Here is a 24,523-nt window from a genome sequence, read left to right as displayed (position 1 = left end):
GTCAAGTTATAAACCTGCAAGCAAATATATGTCCAGACCAGGACCGAGAGAGATGTTAACTTCACTTCAGCTTCCTAATCCTTTCCCAAGAAATCCAACTCCTTGCCTTCTAGTCATAGAGAATTCCTTAACTATGCAAAACAAAGACATAAGGATAATTGATAAAGTACTAGTCTTACAACAAAGAATAAAAATTAAACAGCTAGGATAATATAGTATGTATATATTATCACCTCAGTAGAGAAATGAGATTAGAATCAGGATAGATTTTAATAGATAATACTGACAGATCAGTTAGAGGGGAAGGGGGCAATAATTTGACTGGAGGAACCAGGCAATCTACGGACTTTACAAATCCCAACATAGATTAACAGCTTCCAATAACGTCTGGTTTTCTTTCAGTGGCAGTGGGGTATGCTGGCTTTGTACAGGAAAAATACAAAAACAAAAAACTCCAAAGACCCATAATCACACACACACAATATTCTATCAAAACTATACATTTTTTATTTGAAATTCTTACACAACAGCCATTTAAAACACAATGATGGCTGTTACTGGTGCTTTGCTTCACTTCAGGCTGGGAAGTAGCTTTTTCCTCCCCTACTTTGGGCTTGTCTGTTTTCACTAATGGGAAATTGGGCTCAGGTCACCTGTTCCTTTATTTACTCTCTGGGGGTAGTAGGAAGGTACCAGAATTGATAATTTTCTCATTTTACTGTGAGAAATTAATCCCATTAAAAACACCCTATAGTTACATATTCCTTTGTTGTCTTTGATCCAGAATTGCATATGGGTTTATATAGCTAATTCAGTATTATTTCATGTTAAGAATTTAGGTCAGACGAGGTATACTGCATTTGTCCATGCATTTAGTGGCTTCCCACCCACCCATTCTCATGGTTATACCTGAGATGAAAAATAAAGAAAGTTTCTCTACATAGTTTCTGTTTATTTTTCTGCTGTCAACAACTCATATTAGAGAACAGCAGGATATATAAAAAGAATACTGACCGAAAGTCAAGAGATGTGGGTCTATTTTGCTATTTCACTGGCCTGTTGCATGCCCTCCCTTGGCAAGTCATTTGATAAGTCAATATCCATCATCTTTGAAAATGGTATAACATCTGTCCAATAGGTTTTCTTATGAGCCTCAAATTATGTAATGTTATAATTCTGGTCTGAAAAATATAAATTGCTATAAAAACACAAGGTCAGAGGAGCATTCATTTGCTTGTCATAGGCTATGGAGATGGAACAGAAACAATCCACAATCATTCCTGTTTCTCATATTCCCTTCCTACCTTTTTGTGACTGAGAATATATGAGTTAGATTCCTCAAATCCATTTCCAATCCTGTGAAGAACTAGGCAGTGAGTTTGGTTACAATACCTGCCTTGTGCTTTCCCTTTTAGAATTAGGATAATTAAACCCTAAATCTGAAATTCAAAGGTAAAGTAAATTCTAAACATATACATTAAATTACAAGCATCTGCAAATGATCTCTTTCCGGTACTTTCTCAGTAACAAATGTAGCCAGCAAATATCAAAGCATCCTTTAAGTATTTTGCCCTTTGTAGGACTTTCAAGAATGCAAAGAATGAGTTGAGAAGAAAAATTTTAGGAAATTCCACTTAGGCCTGTCACTGTTCTTTAATAGTAAGGGACTGAAGCCCTTAAAGATTAATGAAGGTTGACAAGGGTGGAACTGGACAAGGATATGGATGTTCACTTAATCTCTATCTCCCTCCGCCTCTCTTCACTCCCTATCTTTTTTTTAAACAGTGAAAGCATCAGTAAAAAGATGTGTGACTATGTTGTATTCAAATGTGTTCAGATCTAATAATTATAAAGTACAAAGAAATTTATACCATCCTTTGTAGTTTCCATATCCACCTTTCAATTATCTAAGGATTTAAGGGTGCAGTAGAAGTACAATGCACAGAAAACAAACATCTATATATAGAATTTTAATATTTCATAACCTCCATATTTTCTTCTCCCTAAAAAGTTTTATGAATAACTTCTTTATAGTAAATTCTACAGTACCTACATATTTAAAAATCCTGTCATTCTGAATCCCTCTTTCTCCTGCTTTCTTGGTGGTGGTAATTCAAGTGTTGATAAAGGGACTACTTAATTCAGAAATTTCTTAGGGTTTTAGCCTAGTAAGACATTAGTAAATAAACATAGGAATGTCTTCCCTGACAGAGAGAAGCAACAATTCTTAAAGCAAGTACAAGTGAGGTAAAACATGCAATCTAGAGAAACTGCAATCTTTTAGTTTTTCCTTTTTAAAGATCCTTTCCTATTTTATAACATTACTTATAAATGTCAAAATGCATTCATAATAATTAAACTTTTTGTTGAGGTGATTTTTAAAAGGAAAAAAATTGAAAGGCTTAGGCCATAATGTAAGAGTTAGAAAAAACCAACATAACTCAAAGACAAAATTCAAATCCTAGGAAATTATAATGAATTGACCTGATAACTAGTGATACAATTTTAAGTGCTTTTTGCTAAAAGATTTGATGAATAATTCAATATGGCACTGATAGTTAAATAATAACATCCTGCTTAGAAAAAGTTTGACAACATTCTATGCAAAAAATTAGCTCACTGGTCACATTTTACTTTTCTCAACTAAATTCCTTCCCTTTTTGTATAAACAGTGTTTATTTTAAAAGTTGGCTATCAACTGGTAAATATCTTTGCAAGCAGGGCGTAACTGAAATAAACTGCTATTTCCCAGATGAGACTGGATACCCTATTACTCTAATAAAAATATAGGATAATCCAAGTCTTGTTTATTCCAAGTCTATTTTATTCTGGCCCTTGTATTTCAAAATAACAAGGTTTAACGCTATGAAAATATTGCTTAAAATTACCAAAACTTATGACAATGCATACTGGTGATGAATGACATGATTTCCCATTTATAAGTTTCCAAGATCATTACATTTGGAAAAATTAAGATGTAGTAAAATAACATTTTGATTATGCATGACAAAACGTCTCTGTTAATAATAAACAGACTTTAATCCTCCAACTCTATTTTAGAACATTGTCTCATTCTGTTACTTTAAGTGATTAGCATTAAACTCTTGTAAGTGATATGTAGTTTGATAGTTAATAGCAATTTGTCAATTTTCCTAGTCTAACTTTTTTTGGGGGAGGAGAGGAACCCAGGTAATCTAACTCTACAACTTAAGGGCCATCACCATGGAAGATTTATAAAAAATAATTTATTAAGCACTTACTTGCACATGATGTTGTGCTAGGCACTATACAGAGCCATTTAGACAGAATTTCCTGTTGTCAAAGACTTGGCAGACTTCTAAGAAAACTGTATGAAAAAATCCAGTTAACAAAACTTTAATATTAAAATTATTCAAAGCTACCTAAGCTATTGCTAATCTAAAACACACCATGTTTTAATCATCCATAAAAGGAAAATTGTGATTTAATAAATAAGTGACTTTACAAAGTATAAGAGTTTTGTGTCACATTTTATGCATTCTGGAAATTAATTTTAAGGAGACAAATGAATTATCCAAGATGTCCCATAGCTTCATAAAAATAAAACTACAGTACTTTAAAGATAAAATGTCCTTTAAAAGTTTTAAAAAGAAAACTATTCACTGGTTGATCATGATTGCTCAGAATACTATCTAGTTGATGCTTAATGTGCTTTTTGTTTGTGAATGTTATAATACAAAAAGGATGATACTTTCATATCAAAGTATCCTAGCTAATGATATCACTATTAAGTTAGTCTGTCATAAGACAAAGAATAGAAATCAATCTTATTATTTATGACAAAGACAATAAAATTTTAAATAAAGAAATGGGCTTTACAAGAAAGTCAAAAGGTTTTTTTTAAATCACAGTTGACTTTTGAGACAAAGTGAAATCAATAAAATACTTTAAAACCACTTTTACCTTGTACCTGTGGGGCACAAATTATTTTAAACTTAAAACCAGTGAATGTAATGTAAAGCTAAGTTAAATGGTAAATGAATACTGTATACATTAAAACCTAAAGTTACTATTAATACTGCTTTTGAGATCCACTCTAAAAAGGAAAAAAAAACAACCCTGTGAATATGGTAGAAAAATAGACAGAATATAGAATGTAAGAATTTAAACTGTAAAATCACAGCATTCTATTTCCTTTATAGGAAATGATTTTTTTAAATATCATTTTAAATGTTAGGACTCTTACATTTTATAGATTCGAGATGGATTTATTTTTATTTTACCTATTTTAAGGTATATAAAAATGTCTGAAAAATATTTTCCCATAGGAGTTTATAAATTTTAAAGCTATACACCAATTTGTAAATTCAGAAACTTAAAAAAAACCTTTATAAGATAACATGTATAAAACAAGAAATGAAATGTGATTTTATTTAAGGCAATACTGGGCTACTTCACAATTTACCACCTCAAATATATATACACTGCTCCACACTACTAAATTTTCTATATCACATTCACAACGGATTCTTTAATACCAATTGTTTAAAAATCTCTGATGTAAAGTCTTTATTCACATTTCCACTGTATTTATTTAATTCTATGTCCAGGTAGAAGCATGAGGAAAAAAAAGGGTAGCTTTAGGAAACTGAATTAACTATACATGAATGCCATTCATCCAAAGACACTGGATGGTGAACTTAGAAATATGAGCATGTTGTCAATATGTTGTTTACCTTATGAAATGTGATGTCATATAATTCCTCTGGTAAATAAATGCTGTATGCAAAATAAACTGGATATGGCAGATTTTCTAGCTTTAGTTCAAAAAGTTCTTAATTTAAAACAATTAAAGACAATTTTAAAAAGTTGATCACTTAGTTACAAATTAAAATTCCGAATATAAATGTGTCATTTAATAGTTTAGACTTACAGACTGCTGGTGGCAGCAAATGATTTACAATAATAAATATATACAAAAAAGGTATCTACAAATAAAGAGTACTGTTATACATGAGCAGTGACCTGGTGAAAGATACCAATCACAGACAATTCACAAAGATTTAATTCATGGAAAGGACAGTTTTGTTTTGTTTTTTATAGAAATTTGAGGTTTAGCTTAACTATTTACAAAAACTGAAGCGATGATTATGTTCCTCAAGTCCCATAGGGATAAAACCAAAAAATTTTACATGACTAATGTCATGATTTTTTTTTTCAGGTTAATTCACATCAACAACAACAAGAACAACAAGAACAACAACAAAAACAATTTATAAAACTTCTTCACAATTACTGGCATGCTTGATGGCTTTCTATTCAAAATAAAAATGTATAGGTTGTGTTCAGAGTATAGTAGTTATCAGTTCTGCAATTCTCCATTGTCATTACCCCTTATTTCTTTTGTGACTGAAAGATCTGTATCATTTGAATGTACTTCAAGTTTTTTCAAACTGACAGTGGGTTTCATTTCCTGAAGCTGCTTTAACACAAGCTCAGTGCAATCTTTAAGAGTCTTGTCTAAAACAATTTTTACGTTTTCACTGCACTGAAGCTGTGATGGATTGGCAAATTGGACAAAGGTCTCACTTTCAGAACATGTCCATATGTGATCACCACTTGCCAAAGACATCTTGTCAGTGGATTTTTTTGAGTTTGAGTGAGAGCCTTTTTTAGTTCCATTGTTTTGATGGTCCTTGTCAGCATTTTTCTTTTGCTTCACTGCAGATTCCTCAAGAAACTTGAGAAATGATACTTCGAATCCCATTGGTTTAAATGAACTCCAGTCAAAAGTTGTAGGTTGTTCCTCTGTGGTTTGAATTGCAACTGCTGTTTCTTCTTCTTTATGCATGCTACTTACTTCAACTGCCAAAATTTCTTCAGGTTTGTCAACTTTCTTCCTTTTGTTTTGTGAGATAGTTTTTTCTTTATTTGCTCTCTTTAAGTTATTTGACTGTTGTTTTTCAGATTGGCAGGTGATATTTTCCTGAAGATTATTACTTACACATGAAGTTGAATTATCTTCTTGGTTCTCCACAGTTGTGCTGTCTTCATTAATCAGTTTGGTAATAAACAATTCTGTCAGTTCATCCATTTCATCTTTTTCAACCTCACTCTGTGGAACTGTTGTTGTACTTGAGTCATTACTGCTCTCTGATGTACATGTATCAGATTCTTTCACATCATTTTTTTTATCAACTTCTTGTTCAGAAGAAGTATCTTTTACCTGTGAGGGACAACACTGTTTGAAGACAATGAGAAGATCACGGTGTTGTGAAGTAAAAGATTTTGATAACTTATGGCATTTATAATGTCTAATTATATTGTTCTCACTTGTGACAACTGATGTACATCCTTTTATCATACATGGATATTGTGTTACAAATCTGCTTGTACACTCTGATAAAGCGTCATTCCTAGCTTTTATAGAATACACATGCTTTCCACGTTTCAAAGAATAAGGTTTATTTTCTTCAACCTGCTCAGCTTTTGAATTTTTATTTTCTGAAATAACATTTTTCTTTCTCTTGTTTTTAGCTTTGTTTCCCTCTTTTCCAGACCTGTTGTGTTTTGCCCCTCGATGTTTAGATCTTGATTTCTCTTGGTTTGCTTTACTTGATATGTTTTCCTGACCAGGTGTCAATCTTCTTGGCCTAATTAAGTGAGCTTTATGTTTGTCATTATGTTTATTAAAAATGTGTCGTAGAAGATTAGATCTAGTTGCATAAATTCGGTCACAGCCTTCACAATCACATTTATATATACCATCATCCTCCATTTTTTTGGGTCTGAACTTGATTCCATGGTCCATCTCAAGATGAAGAATATAGTTCAAACATGCAGTAAATGAAGATTTACAATGGGACTGATCACATGGAAATCTTCCACAATCTAAGGAGGAAGGCATACTTCCAATTTCTTCAGCAGACATCTCATGAAGTTTCATGTAGTGCTGTATCAAACTAGTGATCTCTTGAAAAATTCGAGAGCAGTCACTCACCTGACATCGGAATTCTTTCACAGTTTGCTTAGTTTCAGTTTCTTCACTTTCTTTACAAGCCTCATTTTCTTCTTCAATCTCCACAGGGAATACAGGTAGATCTGATTTATGCACAGCCTGATAATGAAGAATCAAGTTTTGCTGTATTGTAAAAGCTGCAAAACAACCCTGATGGACACACCTATATGGTCTATAGGGACTATATCTTGTTGGCACCTCAGGAGACTGGGTTTCTGGCTTCTTGCGCTTAATCTCCTCCTTTTCTTTTTTATGCCTCCTATTTTTTCGCCCTTTTGTCTGTATGTTATTGCAAGAATGTGTGTCACATTGCTCTGGAGCAGCTGTACTCACTTGTGGAGAACTTTCTGTTATTTCAGGATTTTTTTTTTCTATAAGGTTTGTTTCTGCAGTCATTGCCACATTACTTATGGCAATTTCCTTTTGTGTCTCAACTTCTATGGGAGGCTGTACTTCACTTTTATTTTCCACTGCCAAAATGGTCTGTTTTTTTATTTCCACAACTTGTGGGGCTGCTGTCACATTTTCACTCTGGGCTTTTTTTCCATATGGTCTTTTAATTTTTAATTTGACCATTTCTTCTGTTGTGAAGTGATGTACCAATTGACAGTGTGCCCGGAGATTAGAATTTCTTGTAAATGTTTTTGGACAGGTAGTTACTACACATTTGAATGGAGCATACTTGAGTTGATGCTTCTTTATTTCCATAATCATCTCTGCAGTATAGTGATGAATTTTACCATAGTGTTTAAATAAGGCATCTTTTGTCATAGCACTGTAGCTACAGCCTGGGTCTTGGCATACAAAAGGTTTATTAACTTTATCACTAAACTGAATGTTGTTTCCCACTTCAGAAGTTGGCTGAATAACGACGTTATTTGAGGTTGCTTTAACTGGGGTGGAAGCCAAAGCAGCAGATGCATTTGCTGCTAGACATGAGGGAACCTTATCAGAAAGAGGAATGGATACATCATTTTCTAACTTTAATTTCTGTAAGCCTTCCAAAATTTCTAATACTTGAAAATCATCCTTTGGTGGAATTTCAGGCTTAGGAGAGTTGTCATTTGCAGTGGTAACATCTCTGTGCAATGAAAACTGAGACATATCAGACAGTTTAGAATTTTGCATTACATTTACTGAAGGATGGATCTGAGTATTATAATTGATCTGTGAATTTTGTGATGCTCCAATAACATCTCGTATTTCACTTTTAACTTCGAGTATCTGAGAACTCATAGCAGTTTTTATAATTTCAAGAGTCTTTTCAAAGTTCTGTATAACACTGTCTTCAGAAATCTGCAAGTCAGAGTTTACTGATGCAGTGCATGAATTCATAGTCATCATTTGGGAATCTCCATTTTCAGTTTTTATTGTTAAAGGAGTTGATGCAGCATGGGACTCAAGATTTGCTTTGAAGTTTTCTTTGATACTGGCCATAAACAATTGATTGTCAACATTGTTTAACTTCTGTGTGAGATTTTCCACTAATGCCTGAGGTTGAAGATTATCAGTTGGTATCTGTGTATTTCCGTCAATGCTCTTTGCTAATAGTCCCATCGCTGTTAAGTCATTTGCTACTAAGTTCTGAGGACTATTCTCAAGTAATGGTGGAGCAGTTTTCCTTTTTCTCTTAGAAGCACAGTTTCCCTTTTTATTTAAATGACTAGCTCTTACATTCTGGGGACTATTTATCACTGAAGCACGTGAACTGTTAGTGGTAAAATTTTGTGAAGATCCAACAGAACTGGGAAATGAACTAGAGCACAAACCATTTTCAACAGTCTTCAGCAGTAATTCATCTGGTGGAAATACTGGTAAGTTGCTGCAGTCATCTATGGAAGGAGTTTTGGTGCTTAGTGTCCTATTTTGGTCTGTTAGTAGAGTATTTGGGTGACAAACAGTTTGCAATAAAGGAGAAACATCTGGATTGGGTATAACTGCTGCATTTACTTGAGTTGCATCAGTGACACAAGTCGATGGAACCATGTGTGAAAGAATCTCTGTATTCTCAAATGTGCTGGTAATGCCAGCAGTCTCCAAGGCTTGTTTAATAATTTCACTTCCTTCCTCATTCACAGTGGTATTAAAATTAGTCACACCAGAACGAGGAAATGTATTTTGTAAAAATGTTGATGGTCGATTTTCAGATGTAAGCAGCTGAAGAAATGATGGATCTTTAAAACAGGTTTCTGAATTGAAGGTAGGTTGTTGTGGTTGTTGGACACTTATTGCATTTGTAGAGAGTATCATGTTGGCAAGAAGAGAGGGCTGACTGTTGTTCTGCAAAGCTTCTTGAGAAATTTCTGATCCTTCCAGTGGCTTACAGTAGGACCGTTTAGATAAGTGTCCACCCAGTGATCTGGGATTGGTAAAAACCCTGTAACACCTGCTACAGATAAATTTACCATCTCTAATTATTGCTGGCCACTTAGCCCTTTTGTTATGTTTTGGTTTTCTTTCTTTACCATTTGAACCCCTTCCACGGTCTTTTTTATTTTTTTCTGGTGGTGGATGTTGAGGTGTGGTGGCACTGAAGCTGCTTGTAGTGTTTACTTCTGAAGTAAAAACTCTATTTTGAGCATTTTCTTCCTTTATGAAGGCAGAATTATTATTTCCTTCAATTTGTGGGAAGTGATTTGCATTGTTTTCCAGCTGGGAAAAAACGGAATTAGTTCCATTATCTGCTGGTGAAGGAAAAAGAGATATTGAACTACTTTCTGCAGGCAAAGGAAGGAAAGGATCTGAACCACTGTCAATATTCAATGGTAAAACTGTTTTTGCTATCTCTTCCAACTGTGATGGCAATGCTGCATTTGACAAATTTTCCATTGGGGAACATAATACAACACCCGGTTCACTTTTAACATGAGAAGGTATATTTGTACTTATGACACTTTCCATTGAGGGCAACAATGGATTTGACAAATTTTCTAGATGAGTTGGAAAAAGAGGAGTTGAAACATGTGGCAACTGTGCTGAACAAGTAGGTTTTACACTGGTTTTGGGCTGTGGTGTAAAAACAGCATTACTGGAACTGCTCACCTGTGATGGCATAAAATATACACACTTCCCATCATTTGGCATATTTAAGTTGCTGGATCTCTGTCTTCCTTTGCTTTTACGCTGCATTTTAAATGCAGCATACTGGTCAGGATGTGCTGTTTTCATGTGTTTTCCAATACTTTGTGAAGAATTATAAGATCGAGTACATCCTTCAACCTGACAACAGAATTTCTGAACTGGAGCTGTTGGGGGAACAGGTGGTGGAACAGGTGGAGGAACAGTTGGTGGAATGGGTGGTGGCAGAACAGGTGGTGGTGGAACAGGTGGTGGCAGGACAGGTGGTGGCGGGACAGGTGGTGGCGGGACAGGTGGTGGCGGGACAGGTGGTGGCGGGACAGGTGGTGGTAGGACAGGTGGAGTCACTAAAGGACTGCTCAGATTGGGTTGTGGTGGAACGAATGTAATACCTTCTAGTGTCTTAAGTGGCAAATTATAAAGACTAGATGTAGTTTTAGCATTACCATCAAAGTCAAGTTTGGAAATAGGTAAATTGTTTTGAAATACTGCCTGATTTTGCAAGGTAAAGGTCATCAGGTTGTTAACTTGTCTTTCTAAGTTTTGAGGTGCAAGATCACCTATTTTAAGTGGATCTGAATTTGCTGAAGTATTCTGAACATTCTGACCCTGACTCAAACAGTTATTATTACTCTCTTTTCTTTCCTGCAAATCTGGAAGACAAGAATCATTACAAGCATCTTTGACATTTGTACATAACTGTGTACCCACAGATTGATTAACGTTCATCATACAGCCTGTAGCAGCCAATTTTTCCTGCTTCACAAGATTATCCTGGAGTCCTTGGTTGAGAGACACCTTAATGGTATGGGTTAATGCACTTGCTTCATTTGTTGGAAGAAAAGGGATAGCAGGGTTTTCTGAAACATCAGACAGCAATGTATCAGCCTGCCCAAGCTCAGTGGCAGAAATTTTGGCTTGCTCAGTCACAACTGATTCTGTTTTGTTTTGATCCCAAGCACTGTTTCCATCTACTGCTAAGTTGCTATTAGTGTTATTTTCTGAGGGAAGTACAGATTTCTCATTTTTTATATTTTCATCTGTGTTTTCACTCACTTTTGAAGGCTGAACTGACTCATCAGCTGTATTGTTTTGGCCTTCAGGAGGCAGCACTTTTTCAGTATTGTGATCATCCAAATGCTTTTCAAGCTCACTCTGAGAACGATACACTTTTCCACAACTTGTAAATTTGCAAGTATAGGTATTATAGTGTTGTGCTTCATGATCATAAAGTAGATAGGCTTCTGAAAATATTCTGCCACACTTAGGAAACATACATTTTGCTCTGAAGACCTGGTGCTCTTTTCGGTGTGTTAAAAGCTCTGCATAACTGTTAAAACCTGCCTTACATTTTATCTGTATACATATATAGGGCTTACTGCCACAGTGCATTTGTAAATGATCATTGAGATGAGTAACACTTACAAAATGCCTCCGACAATACTGGCAAATAACTTTTTTGCTTTGCATTTCAAGGAAACGCTTAGCTTCTTCATTATCTTTGTGTCCCTTGACATGAGCAATTAAATTTTTAAAGTATTTAAAACCCTTCTTACAGAAAGCTACAGGGCAAGTAAATTCATTGACAGGTATTGGCTTTTGAACAGGAATTGCATCAGGTTCATAAGATTTATCCTTGTCATCATTTTCATCATCTGAACCATCATTATCATTGAACAGAATGAAATCAGCAGAATAAAGACTGTTCTTCTTTATGGGTCGTTGTTCCTGTTTGGTTACAGTAACAGTCTTTTGGTTCTGACTGGTGGTTGGTACTTTAGGAGGTCTTCCTAATCTCCTCAATGGTTTCATAGCTGCCAGTCTCTCTTTACTAGACTGTTTAACATGTAAAGTCACATGAGGAACAAAAGTTTCTTTAGAATTGAAGTTTTTTGCACAGATAGGGCAACTGTAAATTCCATCTTTATAATGCTTCTGTGCATGTCTTACTATTCTATGACCAAGGAACTCTTTGTCACATAGAACACAATACTGCATGTAGGCTTGCCAGTTCCTAAACCTAGCTGATATAAATCCTCTCTCTCTTAACTTTTTTATTTCTTTCTTCTTTTCTTTCTCATCTCGTATGCCTTTAAGAAGGCTTGTGGCTTCATCAAAACAGCCAGAAAGTCCATTCACAGAAGTTTCTTTTCTTTCTCCTTGGTAGTCTTCTACCTTTTCATACACTTCACTGTCATTTAGTTCATCTATTGAAGACACAATAGATGCTTCCTCTCCCATTAAAGCAAGACACTGCCGCTTTAAGGTTTTCCAGTCCCAAAACTCTGGATCAAAGGGCCATTGCGTTTTTAACACAAGTAAGAGCTCACAGCGCAGTGAATTGGGTATTGGAAGATTCTCTTCATCATATTTCTGATCCGGCTGGTTATACAACATTTCAACAGCATAGTATGCATCAACTGTGGGCTCAAGAAGAAATTCACTCAGCTGACAAGCACGCTTGACCTCCAGATCCTCAGGCAACAAGCATGAAATGGTTTTGCAAATCGATATTTTCACTTCAGTGTTTTCAGCAGAGTCCAATCGAAGAGCTTTCACACAGAGTTCAATGCAGGTAGCTAGCCCAGCTCCTTCAGTCTGTGAAAGCAAAGGAATAAATGTAAATACTTAATGATCTACATAACAGTAATGTACAAACTGAATCTATTTTAAAAGGAGCCAGTTGTAAAAGTCGGATGGGAAGATAGATGAGGAAATATAAGGGGGATCATGGAATTATAAAAGGGCAAAATGATATAGCCACACCAGCAGAAAAAAAGCAAGCAGTTGGGAGAAAGAGACAGTATGGCACAGAAGCAAAAGAAAGTTAGGAAAGACATACACAAAGTCTGGAAAAGGAAATGTAGATTTTGGTGGATAAAGAGGTGGAAGCTAATAGGCCAGTGAAATTTAGGCTATTTTCTAGCTGAGTGAGAGGATGTAGGGCCTCTGGCTAAAAAAAGGTGGGGAGAAGATTTTCTATTACACATCAGGATCTGGGCAGAACTTTCTTATGTATTATAGACATCCTGAGACTTCACTTTCTTGACTCCTCTGATACTTCTATTGTTCCTTAAGTTTTCTTCTACATTTAATTATCCCTAAGACATTCTTTACATATATTTTTTCTAAATTACCTAAGATAACAGAGTTCCTTTATTTAAATTTTCTAATTTCCTATTCCATATCTTTTCCTCAACCATACCAGAAGAACCCAAGCTCCTAAAGAATGGGCATGACTTTTGTTTTTGTCTTTGTAAACCCAGAACCTATCACAGTGCTTGGCACAAAGTAGGTGTTTAACAAAAATTTGTTGAATTGCATCAAAGTGTTTATTAAGTAATTAATATACACTACACACTGTGCTAAATGTTAGGTATACATCTATCTTCCCAATCGCCTTTCACAACTGGTTCTTTTTATGTCTCTAACTACAGTCTTCCTTACACTACCAAGACTAAGATATTATTCATGAAACATTATTTATGCCCCATAAAATTTAGAAACTATAAAACCATTATAAAAAAGTAAAGACCTGCCCTCCAGGAACTTACATTCTAACAGGGAAGACAACACACTAAGGAGAGTGCTGGCCGGGGGGGATACACTTTGGTCCAGAAAATTACAGAGTGGAAGAGTATATAAATACTCCATCAAGGAACAGTGGATGAGTTAATTTGATCTCTGTTTATAGTTCTAACTATAATTCAGGTACTGATAATTCTTGCAAATGTGAGAGCTATTCTGGTCTTTGAGCTTTTCTGGACTTTTAGTTGTTTTTTTCTACCCACCCTGCTCTGCAAAAAATAATATATAGCTCCCCTAAGTCAATGAGGCAAATAATGGCTAACTGGATAAAACAGAACATTAGGCCTGGAGTCAAGAGACTGGAATTTAAATCTGGCCTCAGATACTTACTAGCTGTGTGACCTGGACAAGTCACTCGACTTCATTTATAGTTTCCTCACCTACAAAATGGGGATGATAATAATAGTACCTACCTCAAAGGGTTGTTAAGAAGATCAAAAGAGATAAAAAACTATAAAGTGCTTAGTATAGTCCCTGGCACATGTATGGTGCTATGTAACCATGAATGTGCCTATAATCTGGTTTCAATTAATTGATCCTGGGACATAGGCATGATTGCCTGTCACTGATCTCAGTGGTTATAAACACTGACAAAATTGTACTTATACAGAGTGAGTGCCAAACATCTGTGGTTAGTGAAAAAGTCATCTGACACAGTCATCTCTTAAAGATGTCACAAAAGCAAATAAGCCTATTCAGAGATTCTTGAAATGAAAAAAAAACCCAACAAATTCACAAAATCAAAAACAGTACTTCCCAAATGATACATGATATTGATAAACTACCTAACTGGACTTTTAAGCTATTCTCTTAGCTATCTTTTAATTAATCCTTTTGTCTTTTTTCCTTCTTCTGTTGACCTTCCATGGTATTACTACATTTCTCTAGGATCATTATTAGTACTATATTTGCTTCTTTTCTCCAGTTATAGTTTTTCATTTTTTTCTGTTGGGGGAAGGGGGAAACAATGAAAATGAAGGGGCAGATAGGAATAACAGCTGTTTCTGTAAGTGGATCACTTGTAAATTATAGCTAAGAGAATATCAGAGGAGAAGGGACCTTAGGTATCACTTGTCTAACACTCATTTTATGAGCAAAGAAAGTGGAGGCCAGGGAAGTAAAATTACTTCTGAGTGGCTGAGCCAGTGTTCTTCCTCTATTTTTACTATATATGCTGCTTGTAAGTCAGGTATTTTGTAAGTTGTGGATGGACTATAAATTAAAACAGCATGTTCATGTTTAAGAAATTAATTTAATTTGGTTACTACATCGACTAGAAGAAAGGGTATTATAAAACATGATGTTATAAACTTTATGGAATAAAAACTAGGGATAAATTAAAAAATAATATAGGTTGCCTCAAACATTATAAGGCTTATATTATAATAATTTAAAGGAAATAGAAATATTGATTTATCCCTCTCTTTATTCCCTAAAAGGAAAGTACATGATATTAGGATTGAAAAATGAAGACCCATTCCCTTGATTAAACAAAGTTTTAAGAATAAGAATTAAGATTTTTTTATTGGGGGGGAGGGGAGAGGTGAGGTGTTGAATGGCTTTGGGGTTGGGATGTACTTTCTTATTTTCCCCTTTCAAATAACTTACAAACAGTATATACAATTTAGAAAAGTCAATCTTCTACTCTAGTTACTGATTCGATACAATGTTAGCATTTCTAGAAGATATTTTTCCTATTTATAGGAAAAAAACCCCAAAGCAACAGTATTCTACAAAAAAACCTAAAATAAATTGGTTTTCTAAAAGTTGCACCATGGGTAATCTTTAAAGTAAATTTTTATTATCATTTTCATTTTTAACTTCAAATTATTTAATTATTTCTAATTAGAAAATTTCCATCCTGAATATTCTAATACGAAAGAACGAGTAAAATCTTCCTTATCCCTTCTGTTTTATTTTAAAAGGCCTAAGAGCATCCAAGGAGAAAACTAATAAAATATGGTTTTCATATGAACTTGTTTTTGAAGCGATGGGCAATTCACTCGTACTTCCCCTTTTTGTCCCCATGTTTTCAAGTATCAAATAAGAGAACATACTGCCTTAGTGGGATGCTGAGAACACAATCAATGGCCAAAGTACCTTAAAAGTATTAATAGAAAAAACAGGTGGCAATAATAAAAAAGTCATATATTAAATATAATTTATGTAATTCTGAAGGTAGTTTATTATTCTTACCTCTGAGTTAATAACTTTAATCAGGAAGAAAATGTGATAGACCGTCTTGGTTAACAAAGAAAGCTGACGACACCTCTCTAGGTAAACTTGCACAGATGGTTCTACTCTTTGTTGTAATTTACTCCAAAAGAGAGTCAGCTCCCTAAAAAGAAGTTTAAAAAAAACAAACAACATACCAAGATGATGCAAGAATGCAGCAATCAGGGGCCATGCTAATTCAGTTTGTCAAATCAAATATAAAACTAGCTTCACCTTTTACTTTCTCTATGTGAAATTAACATTCTAAGAGTCTCTTTTTTTTAAAGAAATTATATATTCGTAATCAGTGAACAATCTAATGTCCTTAATAGCCTTCCAATTCAGATGCAGACATACTCCCTTCAACAATGAAATATTTGCCACTTACTTGGACGAATAAAACCAGTGATAATTCATAATCCATATTTGAACTGGTAACACGATGGTAAAAAGTGGTAATAGTCATTAATGCCATATTGTTTTTTTAAAAAATTCTTAATCTTAAAAGTAGAAATAGACTATTCCATTACTTCTATTACTATTAGGTGCTTTTATTAGAAGAACCATTAATAATTTAGAACACAAAGAAAAACAGAAAAATTTTACAAAGAAATATGTCAAAAAATGAGAAAATCAAGTCTAATACTAAAAAGAAAAGAGTTCTGGCTTGACTTGTTTTCCTCTCAAATGAAATAATTATATTTGTCAGAAGCAAATTAATTCTTCTGAATTAATCTGAAGGGAGGGTTCACACACTTTCCTTTCTAAACTATATTCTCCCAATTTTTCTCTTTTAAGAGCAATGACCCACAGCAGGAAAGCTTGCTGTGGCTAGATTAGGGCAAATATTTCTGTGTTCTGTAACTAGTCAATTGATAATAAGTTGTTTTATTTCACCTTTTCCCTTTAGCTGTTAATATAAAGCTATCTTTAACAACTCAACTTTCATCTTAGTTGAAAGAAGGCAAAGAAAGTTCTGTGTTTGTGCCTGAGCCAGGATTATCTGGGAAAATCAAGGATACTCAGAAGTCAGGTAAGGAATAGTGGCAGTGAGAGGGGCATCTATGCCAATGACTGTGCAGCGAAGGCCTATTTAGAGAAAAGGAGGAAAATCTAAGCAGCCTTGGGTTGGGATTTGGTTCTGAGTTCCTTTTCCTTTCCACCTAGGGCTATTGCTTTTTATCTTCCCTCCTGCAGGGTTAACTTCTGCAATGAACAGTCTATCTCCCTGTCTCCACTTCTTTGCTGGGTATCCTACCCACAACTGTATATTATTTGTTGGTATTTTCGCAAAGTTCAGTTCTAGATTCTCTGCTCATTTCCATCTAAATTCATTCCCTTAAAGATTCACTAGTATGTTTCAATTCATAAACAGATAACTCTAAAACTACATGTCTGGTCCTGACTTCTCCATAGTTCTCTACCTCTAATTTTTCCATCATCTGCCTTCATTTGGGTGTCATTTACCATCTGAAACCAAAAATGTTTAATAACCGCAGTCACCATCCTTCCTAATTTATCCACTGCTATTTGGCATTCTCTCCCTCCTGATAAAAATCTGTTTGAGACTCCTTTCCCTCTACTCTCTCCAAATCCTATTCTCTTGTGTATCCTAACCAAAGGTATCAAACATGCTATGCTGCCCTCAACAAGTGTGGGAGGAACAAGATTAAAATGTAACTGGGAAATATTTAACAAAATAAATAAAAATACAATAAAACAGATAAGACTGCATTTTAAAACTAAGTCAATACGCTGCTAATAGAGATCCTCTTTTTATGAAATAGTGAGTTTGATATCACTAGCCTTTACAATCTATTACATCAAGGCTGTCACTTCTGTTTCTGCAACATCTTTTTACTCTGTTCCTTTCTTCCAAGTACCAGAAGGGTCTTATAACCTCACAAATGTGCTTTTGGGTGGGAGCTTGAACTAGAACTCTAATGACCTTTCCAATGCTAAGATCTTGTAATTCTACTTTAGTTGTCCTATCTACTACTTAGGTTATTCCTCCATCTCTAATTTCTCCATCCTTTAATTATTTTTTCTTTTTATTTATTATTTTAAAAATTTATTTATTTTTAGTTTTCAACATTCATTTCCACAAGATTTTGAGTTACAATTTTTTCTCCCCTTCTTTCCCCTACCCCCCATCCCAAAATAGCAAGCCTACTGAATACCCCTTCCCCCAATCTGCTCTCTCTTATATCTTCCCCCATCACCCCCCTAACTTTCTAGCAGCGCAAGATGGGTTTCTATACCCCAGTACCTGTATATCTTATTTCCCAGTTGCATGTAAAAAACAAATTTAAAAAAAATTGTTTTTAAAACTTTGGGTTTCAGATTTTTTTCCCTTTTTCCCTCCTCACCCACCCCCACTGGGAAGATAAGCAATTCAATATAGATTGTATATGTGTAGTTACCCAAATCATTTCCATAGTAGTTATATTGTGAAAGACTGACTATTTCCCTCCATCCTATCCCACCCCCCCTCTTATTCTATTTTCTCCTTTGACCCTATCCCTTTTCAAAAATGATTACTTTTAAGTACTCTCTCCCCCAACCTGCTATCATCCTTCTATCATCCTCCTTTCTATCATCCCCCCTCATCACCTATCCCCCTATTTTCCTGTAAGATACCCAATTGAGTGTGCATGTTATTCCCTCCTTAAGCCAAATTCAATGAAAATCAGGTTGTCCCACTCCCTTTCACCTTCCTGTTCCACTGTAACAGGTTTTTCTTGCCTCTTTTATATGAGATAATTTACCCTAACCTATCTCTCCCTTTCTCCTTCTCCCAATAAATTCCTCTCTCACCTCTTAATTTTATTTTTTAGATATCATCCCTTCAATTTCAACTCATCCTTGGCCCTCTGTCTATGTATACATGAACCTACAAATGACCATACTCACATATATATTTATATACACATACATCCTCCTATATATACATATATATGTATGTATACATATATATCCCCTTCAGCTATCCTCATACTGAGAAAAGTCTTATGAGTTATAATTATCATATTTCCATGTAGGAATATAAATAGTTCAACTTTAGTAAGTTCCTTATGATTTCTTTTTCCTGTTTACCTTCTCATGCTTCTCTTGCTTCTTGTATTTGAAAGTCAAATTTTCCTGTTCAGCTCAGGTTTTTTCATCAAGAATGTTTTAAAGTCCTCTATTTCATTGAATGACCATATTTTCCCCTGAAGCATAATACTCAGTTTTGCTGGGTAGGTGATTCTTGGTTTTAGTCCTAGTTCCTTCGACTTCCAGAATATCATATTCCAAGCCCTTCGATACCTTAATGTAGAAGCTGCTAGCTCTTGTGTTATCCTGACTGTATTTCCACAATACTCAAATTGTTTCTTCCTGACTTTCAGTATTTTCTCCTTGACCTGGGAACTCTGGAATTTGGCTATAATATTCCTAGGAGTTTTCTTTTTGGGATCTTTTTCAAGAGGTGATCAGTGAATTCTTTCAATTTTTATTTTGCCCTCTGGTTCTAGAACAGCAAGGACATTTTGCTTGATAATTTCTTGAAAGATGGTGTCTAGACTCTGTTTTTGATCATGGCTTTCAGGTAGTCCAGTAATTTTTAAATTATCTCTCCTGGATCTATTTTCCAGGTCAGTGGTTTTTCCAATGAGATATTTCACACTGCCTTCTATTTTTTCACTTGTTTGAATCTGTTTTATAGTATCTTGATTTCTCATAAAGTCATTAGCTTCCACTTGCTCCAATCTAATTTTGAAGGAGTTATTCTCTTTAGTGACTTTTTCAAATTCCTTTTCCATCTGGCAAATTCAGCTTTTTAAGGCATTCTTCTCCTCACTGGTTTTTGGGGCCTCTTCTGCCACTTGAGTTAGTCTATTTTTTTTAAGGTGTCATTTTCTTCAGTTTATTTTTGGGTCTCCTTTAGCAGGCTGTTGACCAGCTTTTCCTGATTTTCTTGCATCATTCTCATTTCTCTTCCCAATTTTTACTCCACTTCTCTTACTTGATTTTCAAAATCCTTCTTGAGCTCCTCCATGGCCTGTAACCAATTCATATTTTTCTTGGAGGCTTTTGATGCAGGAGTTCTGATTTCAATGTCTTCTTCCTGCTCCATGCCTTGATCCTTTTTGTCCCCCAAAAAAGATTCTATGGTCTGTTTGGGCTTCCTCTGCTTGCTCACATTGGCCAGCCAATTACTTGACTTTTGAGCTCTTTGCCACAGTAGAACTCTACTTCCAGAATGGAGAGTGTTTTGTCCCAAATAACTGGGGTTTTTGCAGCTCCAGAGCTATTATGAGGGTGCCCTCTTTACAGACTCCACAAGCTCTGGCTCACTGGTCACACACCCCAGGACCACCACCCAAAACCATGATCCAGATCCAAACATGTCAAAGCAAGAGCGATTACCCTCTGAATGGTCACTTGGGGCCCCTATGATCTATAGGCCAGGAGCTCCTGAAGCAGCCACATGGTGCACCTACTGTGCCCCCTCTGCTTCTTGCCCCAGGAGCAGGGGCTGGACCATGCTCTACCATCCCCCCATGTTCCAACAGTGTTCCACACTGACCTTTTACTTTTTCTTTGGTATTTATGGGCTGAGAAGTCTGGAGACTACTACAGCTACTAGGGATTCACTCTCTTGAAGTCTGCTCTGGCCACTGATCATCAGGGCCGCTCTGGGCCTGGAATCACATGGCTCACACTCACTGTGCTCGGCTCCCAGCTCAGCATGACAGACCCTTCCTGTCTACCTGCCAGGTTGCCTTCAGCAGATTTGTTTTTCTCTGTCACTTTGTGGGTTCTGTAGCTCTAAAGTTTGTTTAGAGTCATTTTTTTTTAACAAGTATTGCAAGTGACTGGAGCGGGAGCTCATGCCAAATTTGTGCTTCTACTCCACCATCTTGACTCCTCCACCCATCCTTTAATACTTTTTGCACTCAAGACAATTTTCCTCAAGTATCACTTGCATTATGTCATTCTCCTACACAAGAATTTACAAAATGTTTCTCTCTGGATATCAAATTCAAAATCTGGTTTTAAAGTCTTTTATAAATTAAACATTACATCATCCATCTTGATACTTTGTCAGAAGTACTCTGTTTCACCATTAGCAAATCTTTATCTGTTTTGGCCAGGGCTTATTCACTTTCCTTTTACTGCTCTAGCAGAACCCCATTCTCCTAAATGCATTCTTTCCTACTGTCAAACCATGCCTCCTTTCTAGTGGATTGAAATGATCCATCTGGGGAAGCTTATTTACTGACTATCTGTTATGTTTGATATAGTCTGATTATTTTTTCCTTCCATTTGCACTGTATACATTCAAATCTACTTTATAAACATTATGAAAATTATATCATATTCTATAATTTAAAGGCCTCAAAGAAAAATATGTCCTCTAATTTATTTTGTTTTCTCTATAGCAACAAAGACAGTAGAGGCTGAGGAAAATCCAGGATGGCAAGAGAAAAGACAAGGACTGCTGACAGGGGGAGAAAGAGGTCAGTATGCCAACAAACCTGGATGCATTTCTAAATAAAAATTCCTTTCCAGCAAACTGTAAGCTCTGGGAGGCCAAGAATAGATCCTATTAATCTTTGTATTTGCCTCAGCATCCTTGCATAGTACTTTGAAGAAGACATGTAATAAATATTTACTAAAATGAAACAAAACGTAAGCAATTTTAAAATGAAGTGCTAATAACCAATGTCAAAGAAGTATATAATATAATAACTGTCTGTAAGTCATCAGTACTGAAAAAAAATCTAAAAGAATTTTTAAAATAGTTTATCGAGTTAACACATTTTCTAAATCATTGCTGCCATTCTGTTTTTATTGATGAAACTGGTCTTTAAAAAATAATTAAACTCACCAGGCACAATACATGTCTCCTTGTTGTAGTTGGCGGGACAAAAATGCAGTACATAAAACCAGAGCACTTTTTTCATCTCCATCAGATTCCAAGTTACATATCATCTCTAGTGCATCTTTGCAATCAACTGCTGAGATCTAAAAGAAAAAAATACACATATAACATTTTATATTTGGATACATGTTGACCTAAACTACCACTACAGAATTTCTGTTAGAAATTTACTGCTTAGGGGCGGCCAGGTGGCTCAGCGAGTAAGAGCACCGGCTCCAGTGTCGGGATGACCTGGATCAAATCCGGGCTCAGATACTCAGCACCACACCCAGAAATAACTGGCCATGTAACCTTGAGCAAGTTACTTAACCCCGATTGCTTAAAAAAAAAAAAAAGAAATTTACTGCTTAGCACCCAAAAGTAAAATCTCATTAACTGAGATGCCACTAATTAGAAACATTGAAGTAAGCACTGTCTTTAATTTATTGATCTTGAGGTCAACATTAAAAACACTTAAGAAAAATCAGCTGTTTTCAAGGCCTTTAAAAGTGAACAAGTAACATTCTATATTTATATCTTCATTAAAATTAAGTTCATTAAGGACCCCTCGTAGGTAATAATTCGAAAGAAAACATGTACATTTAAAAGCAAGTTAACAATATTTTCTTTGAACCATCTTTGCCAAACAATTTTAAGCTATTAAGTACTTGATTATTTATTATGTGTAAAGTATGCTATTAAAAACACAAGAAGTATTCTAACACGTTGTCTACTTATCAGTAGAAAGGACAAGGTGTGATGAAAAAGCTTTTCTGGGGTTCTGCTAACAGCTTCCCATAGATCTTCACTGGTCTCTCCACCTCCATTTCAAAGTCAGCTAATATTCATGAACACACACCCTGAGGGTTCAGACAGCATGATCAGATTCAAATCTAAATAATGATAATGATGACAGGATGATGCCAACTGACAGTTATATAGTCTTCAAGGTTTGCATAGGGCTTAGTCAACAAACTCTTTTTATTTTGGACATATATGGTACTATACTGGCCACTATTCAAAATCAGTTAAATATATATAATCTTACTTGTTACAAGTTTATGAAATAAGATAACATATAGCCACATAGACAATAAGAGAATTCCAACACAATGCCACTTGGTTTGTGGTCATTGCAAATGATCTGTGGAGAAAACATTTTCCCCCATGATAGACTCAGAAATATTAGGCTTCTGAAAAAACTGTTTTCCTAGAATCCCCTTCCTCTTATTGTCCGTCAGATCTTTTCTCCTCTTAACTTCTGCTACCTCTGGAAAGGAAGAAGCAAGCACAAGAGTGATGGTGGTTTATGCTTCCCTCCTGCCTGCCTAAAAGGAAGCAATTGCTGAATTCCTTAGTAATTAGGGGAGTGAAAGGAGAAAAGAAGACCTACCACTAGATATTACTTTGGTTCTAGAGGGCTGCAGTACCAAAATTTGGACAGAAAAAGGCTATCCAAGAAAGAGATAGCTAATTGTAGAGGGAAGAAATGAAGGTCTTGTTAGGGCTGCTGTACCACTGTCTACTCTGTAGGGTAGAGGATTTTCACATATTCCATGATATATAAGTTAGACATTTCTTTATATCCTCCATCATCTATACGTTTCTCCTATATAAGTATTGATTAAGAATAATATGTGAGACTTAAGTAGTTGTATATCCGAAAGATGGGGCCAGTTCATGAAAAAGGCATAAATTTAAGAACTGTCTGAATACTGAAGGGAGAAGTGACTGGTGAACAGATGAGGAAAGGGGTACACTAAGAAAAAGCTAAAAAAACATGAAAGCCAAAGTAATAAACAGGGATAACTAAAAGAGTAGAAGGGAAAGGCTGATGAACAAAAATGAAATTAGGCAAGGTATAAATTAAGCGATTTGGTAGGCAAGAATTCCATCCATATATGATAAGAGGTAAGAAATTAGAGCCTTACACAAGGTATATTAGTGACCTAATCAAAGTAAAGGATTGAAAAAAACACTTTTGCATTGTTCTTAAAAAGTAAAAGTAGAGGAGAGATTCTGTAAGTCCTATAGAAAATATATTATTAAAATTCAACTGCTACTTTGATACCCCCGAATTATCACCAAAATATCCCTGCTGTATTATGACATCTTTGATTTTCTTTCTTCTTTTCTGCCAATCCTTTATAGGAGAAAAAGGACCAAGTAAGTTTAAACATTTACATGTGATATGGTTGTGGATAAAACAGATGGTTAGTTGGGATGGCAAGGAGGTTGTTAAGTATGTTAGAGAGAACACTGAAATGTGTAGGTAGATTCACAAGTTATCTATCATGACATGAAAAAGGTTGGGGATTATAATGAAACTGATGGATGATTTGTAATAAAGCCAGCCAATCATTTTCATGACCTACAAAAATTAGGGACAATAATCTCAAAATTCTCTTTCAGCTCTGGACTACAGGATGCTATAATTCTCTGGCTGTTTATTGGGTTCAGAGTAGGCCTAAAGAAAAAGCATATCTTTGTGAGATTTAAAGCACACATAACATTAACTAGGGTATGTTAATAAGTATATCAGGGAGGTGTGTCACAAATTTCATAAAGGTTTGTGTGGTAGGAAAACCTATATGTTCAAGGAAGTTTTGAAAAAAGTATATTTGAATTAGGTTTTAAGGGATAGGGATTCAAAAGACAAAGAGGGAGAGGATATTGCAGGTAAAGGAAAAAAAAACGTGACAATCAATCACTCAACAAATCTTTATATGTTACCAGGT

At 35.2% G+C, this 24,523-nt stretch overlaps 1 protein-coding gene across 1 annotated transcript in view; it reads right to left on the bottom strand.

The window, feature by feature from the left end:
* Positions 1 to 484: 484 nt before the first annotated feature.
* ZNF292 (zinc finger protein 292) overlaps positions 485 to 24,523 on the bottom strand; it is a 112,549-nt gene continuing 88,510 nt past the window's right edge. The window contains exons 6-8 of the mRNA XM_069065102.1: positions 21,753 to 21,889; positions 15,860 to 16,001; positions 485 to 12,673 (exon numbers count right to left, since the gene is read on the bottom strand). Of these exons, the coding sequence (XP_068921203.1) occupies positions 5,342 to 12,673; positions 15,860 to 16,001; positions 21,753 to 21,889 (7,611 nt within the window). The 3' untranslated portion in view covers positions 485 to 5,341. The remainder of the gene's footprint in view (positions 12,674 to 15,859; positions 16,002 to 21,752; positions 21,890 to 24,523) is intronic.

The sequence above is a fragment of the Petaurus breviceps genome, unplaced genomic scaffold (genome assembly GCF_028583685.1).
Source record: "Petaurus breviceps papuanus isolate PSGF00001 unplaced genomic scaffold, PetGlider_PUasm1.0 90667, whole genome shotgun sequence".
NCBI lineage: Eukaryota > Metazoa > Chordata > Mammalia > Diprotodontia > Petauridae > Petaurus > Petaurus breviceps.
The sequence above is the reverse complement of the archived record's forward strand: the minus strand, read 5'-3'. Positions and strand labels throughout refer to the sequence as shown.